The sequence below is a fragment of the Microtus oregoni genome, unplaced genomic scaffold, assembly GCF_018167655.1.
Source record: "Microtus oregoni isolate MIOR12 unplaced genomic scaffold, Mior012 000005F_ref0000423, whole genome shotgun sequence".
Classification (NCBI taxonomy): domain Eukaryota; kingdom Metazoa; phylum Chordata; class Mammalia; order Rodentia; family Cricetidae; genus Microtus; species Microtus oregoni.
This window is the reverse complement of record NW_024543064.1, coordinates 26,468,469-26,486,177: the sequence shown is the minus strand read 5'-3', so window position 1 is coordinate 26,486,177 and position 17,709 is coordinate 26,468,469. Positions and strand designations below refer to the sequence as shown.

Sequence of the window (17,709 nt, the reverse complement as noted above, 5' to 3'; positions counted from 1 at the left end):
TAACCATCGGGCCACGTCTCTAGCCTCCTCATAAAAAAGTTTAAATTACGCCAGGCGTGGTGGTGCATGCCTTTAATCCCAGCACTCAGGAGGCAGAGGCAGGCGGATCTCTGTGAGTTCGAGGCCAGTCTGGTCTACAGAGTGAGTTCCAGGACAGTCAGGGCTATACAGTGAAACCCTGTCTTGAAAAACAAAACAAAACAACAACAACAAAAATTTAAATTACATTTATTAGTGTGAGTGCATGTTGAAGTCAGAGGACAACTTCTGAGAGTCAGTTTTCTCCTTCAACCCTATAGGTGTCAGGGATCAAACTCAGTTTATTGGCAAGGACCTTTAACTACCAAAGCATCTTGCAGACTTTTTTATTTTATTTTATTTTTTTATTTTTCGAGACAGAGTTTCTCCGTAGCTTTTGGTTCCTGTCCTGAAACTAGCTCTTGTAGAACAGGCTGGCCTCGAACTCACAGAGATCCGCCTGCCTCTGCCTCCCGAGTGCTGGGATTAAAGGTGTGCGCCACCACCGCCCGGCCAGACTTTTTTTTAAAAATTTCAAATTAATTAGAAAATTCTTGAGTTGGGCTTGCTGGTACAGGCCTAAATGGATGATAGAACAAATTACTGAGATTTTGTCTTCAAATCAAAAAGGAAAGCCAGATGATGGTGGTGTATGCCGTTAGCAGAGGCAGGTGGATCCCTCTGATTTCAAGGCCAGTCTGCTCTACAAAGTGAGTTCCAGGATGGCCAGGGCTGTTACACAGAGAAACCCTGTATTGAAAACACAAAACAAAAACAAAAGTAAAAATAGTGCCGGTAGAGCACTTGTCTAACACGTGGAAGACCCTCGGTGCAATCCCTGATAAAACTGGGAAGACGTGGAAAGACCGACAACAACAATGTTTAGTCAGTGTGAACTAGAACAGAAGTTTCCAGACGTCCCAAAGGTTTCCAGATAAAAAAGTAGTACTTCTGGGTCGAAGACTCATCGTGACTAATTGCATAACAATGGCCTCCCAAAGTTCTAAAATAAAAAACCTGTTAAACCAGTATTTCTACACCTTATCAACAGAGAATCTCTGTTTCCCTCTATGATACTTATTAAAAAGCTACAATGGGGACTGCAGATGGCTCAGTGGGTAAAGGTTCTTGTGGAAAAGCCTGGTGACCTGAGCTCAACCCTTGGAACACTAGTGAAGGTAGGCGAGACCCAACTTCCAGAAGTTATGCCCACACGCAGTAAATACATTTTAAAGTTGTTTTTGCAAAGCTACCATGGTAGGTAGTAATACAGGTTAAATGTATACTAGGTTAAAATGCACAACCCACTGAAACTAGTTTAATTCCCAGAAGACACTATTATTAACAAGCATGTATCACCTTGCCCAGCTTAATTTTTTTTATTGTATTATTATTTTGAGTCATGAATTTCTTAAAAACAAAATAAGGGGCTGACAAGATTGCTCAGTGGGTAAAGGTGCTTGTCACCAAGCTTGACTGCCTGAGTTTGATTGGTGGGACCTGTTTGGGTTCAAGCATCACTCCACCCTCTGGCATCCATATATCCAAGAGTCTGGAATGTTTGGGTGGAAGTTCCATCCCAAGCCCCCTCCCCTGGGAGCTGCCTCAGTCCAGACTCCACCCCCAGAAAGCCTGCCCAACAGTGAACCCTACCCAGAGAGGGTCAAGACCAGTCCCACAGGGTATTTAAACAGCAACCCAGAGCCTATAGAATGGAAGAAAAAAAAAATCTGTCAACCACACATCAAAGAGTGGATTAACATCTAGAATATATAAATAATGATAAAAAAATCTATAACCTCCAGTTGGACCAATGTATTGTATAGGCATGTCTCAAAAGAAGAAATATAAAGGGGCTGGAGAGATGGCTCAGAGGTTAAGAGCATTGTCTGCTCTTTCAAAGGTCCTGAGTTCAATTCCCAGCAACCACATGGTGGCTCACAACCATCTGTAATGGGGTCTGGTGCCCTCTTCTGGCCTGCAGGCATACACACAGACAGAATATTGTATACATAACAAATAAATAAATATTTTAAAAAAAGAAGAAGAAATATAAGTACCAATAATCTGAAAAAGTGTTCAAAATCCTTATCCTTAAGGAAAATTAAAATAAGTTCTCTGAGATTCTATCTCACCCAATCAGAATGGTTAGCACCAAAAAATATTGGCAAGATGTGTAGAAAGAGGAACTGTATTTATTGTTGGGAGGAAGATTAAACTGTGAGTCACTGGAAATCAGTAGACATGTTTCTCAAAACACTGAAAATGGAACTGAAAATACTCATGTTTGGCTCGGGGCTTCACCCCAGCTCCTGGCATAAGCTCCCTCCCCTGGGTGTTGCCTCAGTTCAAACTCCACCTCCGAGAAAGTGTACCAAATGGTGACCCCTCCTCGGGGAAGGTCAAGACCACTTCCACAGGCTATTTAAACTGCCCCCAGAGGATGAACACATGGTCTCCGGGTTACTCATGGTCTCCCCTTTTCTCTCTTCCCCGCTCCATGTTTTCCCAGGGCCACCTGGGAGTATTGTTATCTTTTAAACATGGGCATCTTTTAATTCAGTTTAATTTAGTTTGATTGGGATTATCTGTGTTGGTGGAGAGGTTTGTTGGCCAGAAGAAAATATTTAACATATATAATATGAAATATATAATCCAGCTACACCGCTCTTGGGATTATACCTAAAGAACGCTAAGCCAATTTATTCCACAGATACTCACACATTTCACGTTTTTGCTGCAATGAGCATACCTAGGAAATGAGTCTGGACCAGATGTCCATGGACAGATGCATAGATAGAGAAAATGTGGTACATACGTTTTTTTGGGACAGGATTTCATGAAGCTTGAGCTGGTCTCAAACCTCCTATATAACCAAGACTGGGTTTGAACTCCTGACCCTCCTGCCTTTGCCTAAGTGCTGAGATTACAAGCTTGGGCCACCATAGCAGCAAGCAGTGGAACTGTATGCAGTCATGTAGCCAATGAGATCATGACTTTGGAAGTCGTTATGTTAAGCAAAATAAACCAGATTAAAAAAGATGACACCAGATATTTTCTTTTATATGTGAAACCGAGATTTAAAATAATGTATGTGTACACACACACACATACATAAATGTGTAATTTACACATGTGTGCATGTATAGGTCATAAGACTAGAAAGCAGATAACAAGAAGGGGAAGAGATATCAAGGGATGGGGAGAAAGAGAGGGTCACAGATAACATGACATGAAGGTGGGGTTGCATGGGAGACAACAGAAGGAAAAGAAGTGGAAGGCTGGTGGGGGAGGGGAATGGATCCAGAGCAGAATGACACATGGGTCTGAAAATGCCATAGCAAAACATACTATCTTCTATAGTAACATTAAAATTAATATAAATAAGTAAATTAAAAAAACATTTGTTTATTATGTATATAGTATTCTGCCTGCAGAATGTATGCATGCCTACACACCAGAAGAGGGCACCAGATCTCATAACAGATGGTTGTGAGCCATCTTGTGGTTGCTGGGAATTGAACTCAGGACCTCTGGAAGAGCAGCCACTGCTCTTAACCTCTGAGCCATCTCTCCAGCCCTGTAAACTTTTATTAAGTTTCGCATTAAATTAAATGTCAAATGTAGGGAGACTCATTCTATTAAAGCTAATCCTGCTATTTTCATAAAAATATTTCCCTCTCAAAGTAAGGAAAAGGAAGAAATCGACTTGCTACAAGTTACATGTAGAAATAAGTAGGAACGTAGACAGAATATTATTTCTCTTTTTGCTGAGGTTCTGAAAAAAACCACATGAGAAATGAAGTTCTAAATGAAAACCTTTGGCCTACGAGCAGGCTTACCTGTATCCCAGCATGGCTACAGAGATAGAAGTCAAATTCATATGGGTGCGTGATGTCGGTGTCAACTGTGGTTCCAGCTGGGATGTTGCCACTTCTCCCAACCTAGATGTTTTTGGATCAAATTTTAAATCAATGAGACAAAAAAATTAAAAAATGTATCAAAGTACATTCAAAACATTCAAATACATAAACTGACCCACATTCTACTACTTTCAGCCTGAAATATTACTCAAGCATCTATTAACTACAGCCCTCACATAGTCTTAGTTCCTAGTTTGTTTTTTAAAGATTTATTTATTTATCATGTATACAGTGTTCTGCCTGTATGTATCCCTGCAGGCCAGAAAAGGGGACCAGATCTCATTACAGATGGTTCTGAGCCACCTGTGGTTGTTGGGAGTTGAACTCAAGACCTCTGGAAGAACAGCTAGCTAGTGCTCTTAACCTCTGAGCCATCTCTCCATCTCCCTCCTAGTTTTTTAAAAATTATTTTATTATTTTGTGTGTATTGGTGTTTGGCTTACATGTACATGTGTATCAGATTCTCTGGGACTGGAGTTACAAATGGTTGTGAGCTACCATGTGGGTGCTGGGAATTGAACCCATGTTAGCTTTAAGAGCAGCCAATGAGAGTCCTGAACTATCATTCCAGATCTCTATTCTTTTCAATTATTGTTTTCAGAGACAGCTTCACATAGTTCAAGCAGGCTTCTTTATTTGCAATATAGGGATGATGATAATAATAATAGACATTATATATAATATATACTATTATACATAATAATAATTGAATAGAGTTTGGGAAGATTAAATCAGTTAAAGTTCTCAGGTTGGGTATACAGCTCAGGGTATACAGCCTGGCATAATGAGGCTCTGTGTATGATTTCCAGCACCACAAAAAGAAAGGGAGGAGGGGAAGGAAGAAGGGATAGAGATAGGATAGGAGGGAGGGAAGAAGGGGCAGGGAGGAAAGAGAGAAAGGGAAAGGGAGGGACAGATGTAGAATCCTGATGGCTTATAACAATATTATGACAGACATAAAATTACCCTTTCTGTTCTGTCAGCACAAAACAATCGTGTGTGATGTCTCTTCTGAACTACAATGTAGGTTATTCCAGGTTGATAGTCTTTCTCCAAACTGATACAGGCTTCTCGAATTGCTAGTAACTCATAGTATAATACCTAGAGAAGATACAACAGAAAGAGTAAATATAGCTAATTTTCTTTTACTTATTTCAAAGTAAGATAATGGTGTGAAGTAATAAGGGCAGCGGCGGGGCTGCGTCCCCAACACCGCGCCTCAGAGAGAGACGCCATGCCCCGCTCCCGGGATGAAGCTCCGACCCAGGATGGACATAGGCTAGAATCTTCCTGGTAAGCGCACCTTGGGGTGCCATATACAGATGATTAGAAATGGGCTAAATTAATATGTGAGAATTAGCCTAGAAGAGAATGGGCCAAGCGGTGTTTAAAAGAATACAGTGTCCATGTAATTATTTCGGGGCATAAGCTAGCCGGGCAGGGGCTGGGGTGTTGGGGACGCAGCCCCGCCGCTGCCCTTATTTACTTCAATGGTGTAACTTCATGACTTCTTTTATTTTTAAAGATCAACTTTCATTCATTCATTTAGTTTTTGGTTTTTTCAAGACAAGGTTTCTCTGTATAATCCTGGCTATCCTGGAATTCATTCTGTAGATCAGGCTGGCTTCAAACTCAGATACACCTGCCTTTGCCACTGGAGGGTTGGGATAAAAGGCGTGCACCATCACTGCCTGGCTAGATCAATTATATTTTAAGTCATGTGACTGTGTCTGAGTGTGAATATATGCACATGACTACAGGTGCCCTGGATGCTAACAGAGGGCATCAAATCCCCTGAGGCCATCTGATGTGGGTGCTAGGAACCCAACTCTGGTCCTCTGCAAGAGCAGCAAGCACTCTTACCCACTAAGGCGCCTCTCCAGCCCTGTCTCAGGCTTTCTTAACATCACTTCCTTCAATATGCTTCTGCATTTCACTTTAACTACGAGCAGAGCAATGAAGGCTCACATATTTACAGGAACATTTTTTTTTTGTTTTGTTTTGTTTTTCAAGACAGGGTTTCTCTGTGTAGCTTTTTATTTATTTATTTATTTATTTATTTTTTTTAATAATTTTTTTTATTAAGAAAAGAAGAAAAAAAACATAAACAAAAAACAAGTTTCCACCTCCTCCCAGCCTCCCATTTCCCTCCCCCTCCTCCCACCCTTCTCCCCCTCCTCCCACCCTTCTACCCCTCCCCCCACTCCTCTCCCCCTCCCTCTCCAGTCCACAGAGCAGTCCAGGTTCCCTGCCCTGTGGTAAGTCCTAGGTCCTCCCCGCTCCGTCCATATCTAGGAAGGTGAACATCCAAACTGGCTAGGCTTCCACAAAGCCAGCACATTAAGTAGGATCAAAACCCCGTGCCATTGTCCTTGGCGTCTCATCAGCCCTCATTGTTCGCCTCGCTCATAATTGGTTTCTAGCCATAAATTAGGGCCACGGAGTCTACAATAGGTGAACCTAAAGAAGCTAAGTAAGAAGGTGAACCCAAGGAAAAACATATAGTTATCCTCTTGGCTAAGGGAAGTAGACCCAATTGCCGGGGAGAAAATTAGGATCTTGGGGGTGGGGTGGGATGGGGGTAAGGGGAGATGGGGAGAGAAAAGGTAGTAGGGAAGGAGGGGGGATTTGGGGAATCAGGAGAATTGGGATAAAGGAAAGGTGGATAGGGGAGCACGGAACCACAATTCTTAGTTAAGGGAACCACTTTAGGGTGAGCAAGAGATTTGACCCTAGAGGGGCTCTCTGTGTAGCTTTTGGAGCCTGTCCTGGAACTTGCTCTGTAGACCAGGCTGGCCTCGAATATCTGCCTGCCTCTGCCTCTTGAGTGCTGGGATTAAAGATGTGCGCCACCACTGCCAGGCTCCATAGGAACATTTTAAAGAGGAAACTCTACAGAAGCATCAGTTCTGATTTTGTGAACTTTTAATTTCAGGTGTTCACCTTTAGAACTGGACACACCATCATAAACATAGCATTTGGTTTATTTATGGTCTAAATATATTCAAGGCAACCAACCTGTCTAAACTGCCCTTCTGAAACACCATCCCGATAAAAGATAATGCGAGTAGGTTTGAATCGGGTTGACTTATAAAACTGGATGAGCAGTTCCCGGACCATGGAGGCCAAGTCCTGGATGATCTCCTGCCGAGGTCTCTGAACTCTTACTGTGGCACAGTATCTGCTTGGATGGGCGTCCATGCTACCTACAACCTGGTTGGAAAAAGTGAGAAAAAAATTAGTAATCAAAACAAGACTATCTTCATTTACATCTGTATTTTACTTTAGTCTTACTGTTTCTCATAATTTACTTTGAAAGTAACAAAAATCAGACAACTCTCAGCAAAGAGAAAAGCCTAGAATAGTGTCAAAAGCAATTGGACAGCATTTTTTCTTTCTCCATTTTCAGGTGTGTAATGTGCATGTGTGTATATCCACATTTTGCATGTGTTTGGGCCCACACATACATGCTTCCCCTATATGTGAGTGTGTGCATATGGAGAGGCAGAAGTTGCATAGTTATCGAAATAACAAGCAGGCAAATGACAAAGGTTATAGGAGAACTAAGGGAGTTAACAGATTTAATAGGTGTGTTATATGGAAGTTGTACCTCCAAACCAGAATGATCGATCTTGGCAAAACTCTTAAACCCAAAGGGCAATAATGAAAGTTGATTATAAGGAAATCATTAAAGAACTGCAAAGATTAAACACTAACCCCCACCCCAAAACAAAATACAAGTCAGGAGCTGGAGAGATGGCTCAGCAGTTGAGAGCATTGGCTGCTCATGCAGAAGAACCTGGTTCAGTTCCAAGCGCCCACATGGTGGCTCACAATGTTAACTCCAATTTCAATTGGAGGGGATCCAGTGCCCTCTAGCCTCCATGGGTACTTCCCACATGTGCTTCACAGACACACATGCAGGTAAAACACTTATGCACATAAAATAAAAATGAAATCTTAAAAGAGAAAACCCAAATCATCCAAGCAATGAATGGGCTAAGTAAACAGACATTTCTGAAAAGAAGAAACACAGGGCCAGAGAGAGCTCAGCAGGTGAAGGCCAGGCAGCCAAGCCCGTCAGCCTGGATTGGATCTCTGGGATCCACTTGGTAGAAGGAGAATTAACCCCTCAGTCGTCCTCTGTCTCCACGTGTGCCGTAGCATGAATGTATACCTCTCCCCACAAATAAATGCAATAATAAAGAAGGGACACAAATAACCAATAAGCAAACGTGGAAAGGGTTCAATATCCTTAACCTTAAGGGAAATGAGACTAAAAAGCGCTGTGATTCCATCTCACCCAGTCAGAATGGCTGCCACCAACACAGAAATGACGACAAATGCTGGCTAGAACGTGCCAAAGGAGGAACTTACTTGTCTTTGGTGGGAATGTACACTTGGGCAGCCACAAGTGAAATTAGTTGACGGGTTTTTCAAAGTACTGAAGACAGAACTATCATAGACTTAGTGATACCAGCCTTGGGTACACACCTGAAGAACTTAAAGGCCACACAGACCACACAGATACTTGTGCTTCCAGGTTTATGGCTGCAGTATTCACAACAGCTAGGAAACCACACCAGTTTAGACGTCTACTAGCAGAAAATGTGGGCCAGTAATCTGGGTTAGGGTGGACGCCAGGGATGGAACTCAGATCATCAGACTTGGTGGAAGGGGACAGCCAACTTCTGCGAGTTATCTTCTGACTTCTGAACCCCACACAGATGTCCCCAATAGATAGATAAATAAATAAATGTACTAAAAATAAAATGTGGTACATGTACACACAATGGACCTCTATGCAGCTATAAAGAAAAATTAAATTGTGATGCTCAGGAAGATGGATACAATGGAAATCATTACGTTAAGTAAAACAAGCGAGTCTCAGAAAGTCTGAGACCACATGAGTTCTCTCTCATACACAGAACCTAAATTTTAAATCTTATTTTATATATATTTCATATACACAAGGCCACTAACTGGGAGAATGCAGGGCCCAGCTAGAGAGGGGAGGGGTACTGCCGAGGGCAACGAAGGACGAAAGTGACTGAGAACAAGAATACTGGCACATAGGTTATGTAGAAGCAATGGAGAAATTCTTGGTATGCTAACCCAAAAAATTAATAAAAAAGAAAATATCAAATATCAAATTTTGAAATGTGGAAACCAAAGCATTGCTATTAGTGTGGACTAAGATATGGCAGACTGGTTTGGGGAACTCACAGCAGCGATGGAGGGCTTCTTCCCATCCCCAGCAGGTGGGTGAGTGACATCTGCGCCCAGGAAGATCACTGGTTGCTGGAACACAGAAGGTCTTAAACACAGTTTTTAAAGGGTTAGACAGTTCATTTGTTTCGTCTGTTTCACATGATGCAATGTAGCTGCAAGCCACTGACAGTCCAGGGACGACCTCTACCGCCATAGACAGCTTCACAGACACGAACCATTGCGAATCTTTTTCTTTTGCTTGTTTGTTTTTCAAGACAGGGCTACTCTGTGTAGCCCTGGTCGTCTTGGAATTCACTCTGTAGACCAGGCTGGCCCTAAATTCAGATCTGCCTGTCTCTGCGTCCCAAGTCCTGCGATTAACGGCATGTACTACCATACATGGCCTGACAAACTCTTAATTCATGAATCTCTAGTCTGTTACATCTCTGTGATGTTTTGTGAGAACTTTCATGTTTTAAACAGTGGTATTGGGTTGCAAAGGACAACTGATAATAATATTCTATGTAATGGGGACAAAATGGTATATTTCTTCATAGTATATCATTAAATTTTATTAATCTAAAAAATCTACTTAGATTTTAAGTCTATGAGGCTTAAGGACAAAATGGATCAGCAAGCCTTTGACTTTTAGTTTCAGTCTAGTTTACACTTTTAGGCAGGGATTATAGGCGTCTACTATTTCCTGGCCCAAAGAATAAAATTTGAATATATATTTAATAATCATAAAGTCCTATCTTTGCCTTGTATTTTAAAAGTTCATCCTTTAAAATTGAAAAGACTGGGGCTGAGAGATAGCTCAGCAGTTGCTTACCCAGAGAACTGGAGTTTAATGCTCAACACCCACATGGTGGCTCAAAACTCCCTGTAATTCCATTCCTGGGGGACTCAACACCTCTCCTTGGCCTCCATAGGCACTGCACATACATATGCACAGAGACTCATATAAAATAAAGGTTAAAAATAGTTTTAAGAGATATTGACTATTTCTTAGTTCTTGAACATGTTGGCTAAATTCTCTATTTATGAATTCTTGAACACATTGGTTAAATTCTTCACCTCATTTATGACCTCACCTCCTGCTTAACAAGACAGAATCTCATTATAGCTGTCCTGGACTCTGTAGACCAGGCTGGTCTCAAACTCACAGAAATCTGCCTGCCTCTGCCTCCTGAGGGCTGGAATTAAAGGCGTGTGTTTAACCAATGAGTTATGTCTCCAGCTCCAACAATCTCTTACCCTTGTTAAATCATCTATGTAGTTCACAGGAGAGTCACTAAGGGTACTTCTAATATCTGACAGCAGTTAGGCCTACGTAGAAAAACAGATAGTGAAATAGAATAGCTTACCTTTGATGAGGTACAAGAATATTATTGATTCCTCCAAGCTTAACATTGATTTTTAGGCACAAGTTTGAGAGAGTCTGAGGAGACGTTTTGATCACATTCTTGACTTGCACACACTGTGTAGCCATCCCCAAAAGTGTGTCTCCTACACGTTTCACCTCCGCTACAGAACAAAGGCAAGGAACCCGGTCAGAAAAGGAGGCACCTGAAATTAGACCAATACTGAAACAATGCTATTAAAATGCATGGAAATTTTAAGCAGACCAAAAAACAAAGGGGGGGGGGGAATTTTAAGCAGTGACTTAGAATTCTTCTATTGGCTTATTTTTTGCATATGAAAAGTATATCTAAAAGCTTATACTTTTAGCCAGGCATGGTGGCTCACACCTTTAATCCCAGCACTCAGGAGGCAGAGGCAGGTGGATCTCTGAGTTTGAGGCCATCCTGGACTACAGAGTAAGTTCCAGGATAGCCAGGGATAACCAGAGAAACTCTGTCTTGAAAAAAATAAAAAATTACACTGTTTTTATTTCATTATCTCTCTCTCTCTTGTGTGTATGAACGTGTGTATAATGTGTGTGATGTGTGCACATGTAGAGGTCAGGGGACAACTCTGAGGGTTGGTTCTCCTCTGCCAACTTTACATGGGCGCTAGGGATCACATTCAGGCTTGCATGGCAAGTGCGTCTACCTGCTGAGCTACCTTGACAACACAGAAAAGTATATTTTTAAAACTGAAGGAAAAGAGAAAATACTTCTCTCAATTTTAAAGGATCAGTAAGTTGAAGATAATAAAGATGCAGAGAAGGGGGTGGCTCCAGGAGGATCTGGAATATACTGTATGCATGTATTAAATTATGAAAGAGTAAATTAAAGTACAATATTTAAAAAGATGCAGAGGAACTCTGTAGCTAAGAACTAGAACCAGTCTTACAGAGAACCTGAGTCTGGGTTCTATCATTCCCATCAGGAGGCTTGCGACAACTATAATTCAGCTCCAGGAAACTGTACACCTCTGGACTCCATGGATACCAGTAGTTACATGAATACAGCCACACAGACACTCATACATCACAAGATTTAAAATAAAATAAAATCAAAATTTTTAATTAAGAAAAATTATGTGTATGCTGTTTTGCTTACACATCTGTCTGTGTATATGTCTGATGCTTGAGAAGGCCAGAAGAAGGGCATCATATCCCATGGAACTGGAGTTACAGATGGTTGAGAGTCACATGTGGGTGCTGAAAGTTGATCCCAGATCCTCTGCAGAGAAGCCAGTGCTCTGAATTTCTTTCTTTCTTTCTTTCTTTTTTTTTTTTTTTTAATTTTTCGAGACAGGGTTTCTCCGTAGCTTTTTTTTTTTTTTTAAGATTTATTTATTTATTATGTATACAACATTCCTTCCCTGTATGCTTGCATGCCAGAAGAGGGCACCAGATCTCATTAAAGATAGCTGTGAGCCACCATGTGGTTGCTGGGAATTGAACTCAGGACCTCTGTAAGAGCAGTTAGTGATCTTAACCTCTGAGCCATCTCTCCAGCCCTCTCCGTAGCTTTTTGGTTCCTGTCCTGGAACTAGCTCTTGTAGACCACCAGGCTGGCCTCGAACTCCCAGAGATCTGCCTGCCTCTGCCTCCTGAGTGCTGGGATTAAAGGCGTGTGCTACCACCTCTGAGACAAATATCTTTTAGAGGCAGGCGGGTTTACAAAGATAAATGATCTGTTTATCCTCCTCCACTCCTGTCTGTCTCAGCTGTGAGAAGACTATCCTCTAGTCGTGCTTTCCATATCCTAACTGCTAGTGTCCTAATTTTTGTGGCTCTTTTTATTTCTCAAAATTTACTGCCCTTTGATTTATTATAAGCTAGACTCCTAAACCATCGCTTTGAGCCACTTTTCTCATATATGACATGTACTGCACACACTAATAAACAGACTGTTGTTCCCCTGTTAGTCTGTCTTTTGTTTGAGCAATTTGTCATAATTATGGCTATTTTTATGATGAAGGAAAGGAAAAATTATAACTATAAAAAATTATAAAGGAAAAATTTATAGAAAATAGCATATATAATCCCTTATCATCATTTTATTATTTCTTTTTCTGTAATTTTCTCACTTACTTTAATGCACTTGTAGTCACAATATTCTTGTGGCTTTCAATTCTATTTTTCAATATGCAAATAAATAGTATTATATTCACATCAGGAAATATTAATTCAAGAAATAAATGACCTATCATTCCCTAAGAAAATGTGAAGGAACCTTACATGTATGTTGATAAGTGAAAGAAGCATATTAGAAAGACTGCATAGCCTGGTGGACATTGGTGGCGCACACCTTTCATCCCAACACTTGGGGAGGCAGAAACAGGCAGATCTCTTTGAGTTGAGACAAGCCTGGTCTATAGAGCGAGGTCCAGGACAACCAGGGCTACTCAGAGAAACCCTGTCTCAAAAAACCAACCAACCAACCAACCAACCAACCAACCAACCAACCAACCAATATAAAAAAGGGAGAAAGATAACTCCATACAACTACATACAAAATGACTCCACTTTATGACAATATAGAAAAAGCAAAGCTAGAGAAATAGTAAAAATAAAACAAAAAATTAGTGGTTTCAAGAATTGAGGGAGGGCCAGGCAGTGGTGGCGTATGCCTTTAATCTCAGCACTCAGGAGGCAGAAGCCAGTGGACCTCCATGAGTTCAAGGCCAGCCTGGTCTACAAGAGCTAGTTCCAGGACAGGCTTGAAAGCTACAGAGAAACCCTGTCTTGAAAAACCAGAAGGAAAAAAAGGGAGGGGGGCGGGGAGAAGGAGGAGGAATAGTGAAACTATTCTGTATGGTGCTGTAATAATGGTACATATCTGCCAGACCTATGCTGTGGACTTTAATGTAAACTGTGGGCAATGCATTAATAATAGTCACAATTAATTACTTTTAACAATATGGGTACTGTTGGTTCAGTAAATGTCCTGCATTAAGGAAAAAGGTTAATGGCTGTGTAGGAAAAACTATGCAAAAGGCAGATGACATACGGGAACTCACTAGACTGCTAATTTTTCTGTAAATCTAAGTGATTCTAAGAAAGCATTTCAGTTCCACAGGCGAAGAAAGTAGAGCTTATACAGTTAGGTAATTCAGCCACACCAGAGAGGAAGTACAACTGGCAATATCTGAGCATTGAGCAGAGAGTCTATCTCCAGAGTCTGTGCTTTGATCCTGCTACCTCATCCTGCTACTCAATTACCCCAAGGCTTTCTGACCACACAATTCTTCCCTCAACCTTTGCTTGTGATGTTTCTTTTCGGTACTAAAATTCACTTCTCAGAGTCTCTTTCTGTGCTATTTAGTTTACAGGCTTTGCATTAAGGTAATACGTGGTTTTAAATACAATGGTATAAATATATTTTAGCAGCTGGAGAGATGGCTCAGTGGTTAAGAGCACTGGCTGCTCTTCCAGAGGTCCTGAGTTCAATTCCCAGCAACCACACGGTGACTCACAACCATCTGTAATGAGATCTGGCGCCCTCTTCTGGCGTGAAGGCATACATGGAGGCAGAATGTTGTATACATAAATAAATAAATCTTATATATATATATATATATATATATATATATATATATATATTAGCATTTGGAAATGTTAGGCTATCTAATTCTGAAAGCAATGCTAAGCAGGAGAAGGGGGAAATGCAGTAGTTCTGTTGTTGCAGTGCTGAGATCAAACCCAGGTCTGTGTATGTCTTAGGCCAGTGCGCTAGCAATCAGGCCAACTCTCACTCCTGAAAAATGCAGATTTAAAATGTCCTTACCATACACTGGCGTCTTCCCGGGCAGGATGACGATAATGAGCTGCAGTCCTGAGTAGGTGTTCTTGAGATGCCGGAACATGGGCTCCACGCTGTCTGCTCCCTGCGCGTATTTGCAGAAGCAAGGCTGACCCTGGATGGGCATCCCCGCATCCTTGGAAATCTTCCGCAGCTGGTCCGTGAAACCTCTAAAGAAGGTAAAACCACTAAATATACTTTATCTTTTGTATGTGTAGTATTAAGGATTGGACCCATGATCTGTGTGTGTTTATGCTGCACTGAACTGTATCTCCAGCTCCAAACCGACCACATAATAATGAAAAGTTTAAAGAAAGAAATGGAAGCTGGGCATGGTGGCCCACACCTTTAATTTCAGCACTTGGGAGGCAGAGGCAGTGAGTTCAAGGCCAGCCTCCTCTGCAAGGCGAATCCAGGACAGCCAAGACTTCCAGGAAGGGAAGGGAGGGAGGGAGGGAGGGAAGGAAGAAGGGAAGAAGGGAGGGAGGATGAAGCATAGACTATTTTGTATGCCTGTTCCATATGCAAAAGGTTACTAGATTACTAATGTTAAAGGCAACAGAGGGACCAGACACCTGTAGAAACCTCCCTCAATCCTTTGTGGCTATGCACAGTCCCTAGTGGGGTTGAGGAGAAAGCCTGGTTGGTAAAAGCTTTGTTGTGCATGTCTGTACTGTTGGCACTGGGGAAGCAAAGAAGGGAGGCTCCCTGCGGTTTGATGGACAGCCAGTCTAACTGAATTAATGAATTCCAGATTCAAGAAGGTAGAAGGCGATTGAGGGACACTCCTAAAATCAACGTCTGGCATCAACATGTACATACATATCTGCACACGGGCACCTAATACATGTATACCCATATATACGCACATACAAGATCCCCATTGGAACTGAGGATGTTACTAGACCCTATAATTTAATACATTTTTGATCTTAACCAATGGGCATAATTTTGAAGTCTCAAGTATAACAAATAAATTTACACAAATCTATTTCATTGTAATTTCTTTCTTTTTTTCCTTTTTCCTTTTTTTTTTTATGAAACAGGGTTTTTCTGTGTAGCCCTGGTTGTCCTGGAACTTGCTATATAGACCAGGCTGGCCTTGAACTTTGAGATCCACCTGCCTTTGCTTCCTGAGTGTTGGGATTAAAGGTGTGCGCCACAGCACCAGGCCTTATAATTTCAAGAATAAAAATACTCATTCTTAACGTATATATATATATTTTTTTAACATATATTTTTGATTTTTTTTTTCGAGACAGGGTTTCTCTGTGGCTTTGGAGCCTGTCCTGGAACTCGCTCTGTAGACCAGGCTGGTCTCGAACTCACAGAGATCCGCCTGCCTCTGCCTCCCGAGTGCTGGGATTAAAGGCGTGCGCCACCATCGCCCGGCCATATATTTTTGAAACTTCAGCATGAACTTATCCTTTCCTTATCAAGTTTTGTCTTTTCACTTAAATAATCCAGTGAGTTCTAGGCCAAAGAGGCCCTGGTCAAAATGGAAGTAGATAATGCCTGATGAATGACATCTTGGCTAACCTCTGGCCTCTATATGTACAAACAATGCACGCACGCACACACACACACACACACACACACACACACACACTAATTTTGAGACTTGGTCTTGCTAGCTTATTATTCTCCTGCCTCAGCTTCCCATGTAACTGGAATGATAGGTGATCCCAGCCGCATGAAAGAAACAGTTTTAAAAGTTTACTGGTTAAATATCTCCATACAGAGGTGACATTGGTTAGAGCATGATATGAATAATTTAAAGTTGGAACTCAGGGCAAGGGGTGGAGTTCAGCGGTACAGCCCATTGGATACACAAGGCTCTGGGTTCACCCCTGATACAGCCCATTGGATGTACAAGGCCCTGGGTTCACCCCCGAAAAAGCCCATTGGATATACAAGGCTCTGGGTTCACTCCACATATAGCCCATTAGATATATAAGGCTCTGGGCTCACCCCCCCCCCAGTACAGCCCATTGGATATACAAGGCCCTGGGTTCACCCCCGATAAAGCCCATTGGATATACAAGGCTCTGGGCTCACCCCCAGTACAGCCCATTGGATATACAAGGCTCTGGGTTCACCCCCAGTACAGCCCATTGGATATATAAGGCTCTGGGCTCACCCCCGATAAAGCCCATTGGATATACAAGGCCCTGGGTTCACCCCTGATAAAGTCCATTGGATATACAAGGCTCTGGGCTCACCCCCAGTACAGCCCATTGGATATACAAGGCTCTGGGTTCATCCCTGTACCACCAAAAAATAAAAATTAATTTTTTTTTAAATTCCAGACACCAAAGGTCTCCAGAGCAAACCAAGGTGGCAGCTTACTTCAGGATCTCCTCTCTGCACTGCCTCTGTGTGGCAAAACAAGCTATGGCCCACATTTTGATTTCAACTCCTGTATGGAACTGTTTTCCTCGCATGTCCCACACACCGTGGCTTGGTGTTGCCACTGTCCGGTTCTGTAAGACAAATAACACAACAGAAAAACAAGAGCTTTACCAGACAATGCATCCCAGTGAGCTCAAGTAAGCGTTTCAAATCGCTGAACTGCTAACATCCTTAATACTCTATGTGAAGTTGATTTTTCTAAATCGATATTATTTCCAGCAAGGTAGTTCAGCAAGTAAAGGCAGCTGTGGTCCCCAAGCCTGATGACCTGCCTTTGACATATCTGCCACACACAAGAACTCATATGGTGGAAGGAGAGGACCCAACTTCCTCAATCACCCTGACTTCCACATGTGCGCCACCCCCACAATAAATAAGTAAATGTAAAAAATTATGCCAAACTCAAGTGAAGAAGTAACACACCTAACGTATTGTTGGAACAATAAAATAAAATAATAGGTTCAAGACTTAGAGACCATTCTCCCTATACTTAGCAAATTACACATGCATGGTTAAAATGCTGCTGATAGACTTTACCCGTCCTCCATACTGCAGCATAGGTGCCGGAAGTACACGTCCGGTTACGTGGGCCATTTCATCCCGGACTTTAAATTGGAACTCCTGAACGAATGGATCTGTTTCATAATTTGCACTTCTTACCTAACAACAGAAAAGGTTTGTCATTATTCTCAGTCTGTCCCTGACCCGCTTGCCTTACTTGCTAGGACCTCCACTTTTTATTTCACTATGGCAACCATATACTTTGTCATTAGAATCAATGGAGCCCTGGCTCTAAAGCAGAGAATACGATCCTGCAGACTGTGAGTCAGGGACTGTGGGAAGTCTATGAACACCTTGGTAATTATTCAAAACTGAAATGTATATATTAGGTTGAATAATACACTTAACTATTTGACCCATGAAAATGATAATTTTAAATAATTAAG

The 17,709-nt window shown here is 41.7% G+C and overlaps 1 protein-coding gene across 2 annotated transcripts in view; it reads right to left on the bottom strand.

Annotated features, from left to right (window-relative positions):
• The window catches only part of Ago3 (argonaute RISC catalytic component 3), an 88,051-nt gene that overhangs the window by 7,219 nt on the left and 63,123 nt on the right, over nucleotides 1-17,709 (bottom strand). For both annotated transcript variants that reach the window (XM_041652558.1, XM_041652559.1), the window contains 8 exons: nucleotides 17,300-17,422; nucleotides 16,700-16,833; nucleotides 14,336-14,520; nucleotides 10,520-10,679; nucleotides 9,168-9,258; nucleotides 6,960-7,154; nucleotides 4,908-5,042; nucleotides 3,861-3,962 (listed from right to left, as the gene is read on the bottom strand). In XM_041652558.1, the coding sequence (XP_041508492.1) occupies nucleotides 3,861-3,962; nucleotides 4,908-5,042; nucleotides 6,960-7,154; nucleotides 9,168-9,258; nucleotides 10,520-10,679; nucleotides 14,336-14,520; nucleotides 16,700-16,833; nucleotides 17,300-17,422 (1,125 nt within the window). The remainder of the gene's footprint in view (nucleotides 1-3,860; nucleotides 3,963-4,907; nucleotides 5,043-6,959; nucleotides 7,155-9,167; nucleotides 9,259-10,519; nucleotides 10,680-14,335; nucleotides 14,521-16,699; nucleotides 16,834-17,299; nucleotides 17,423-17,709) is intronic.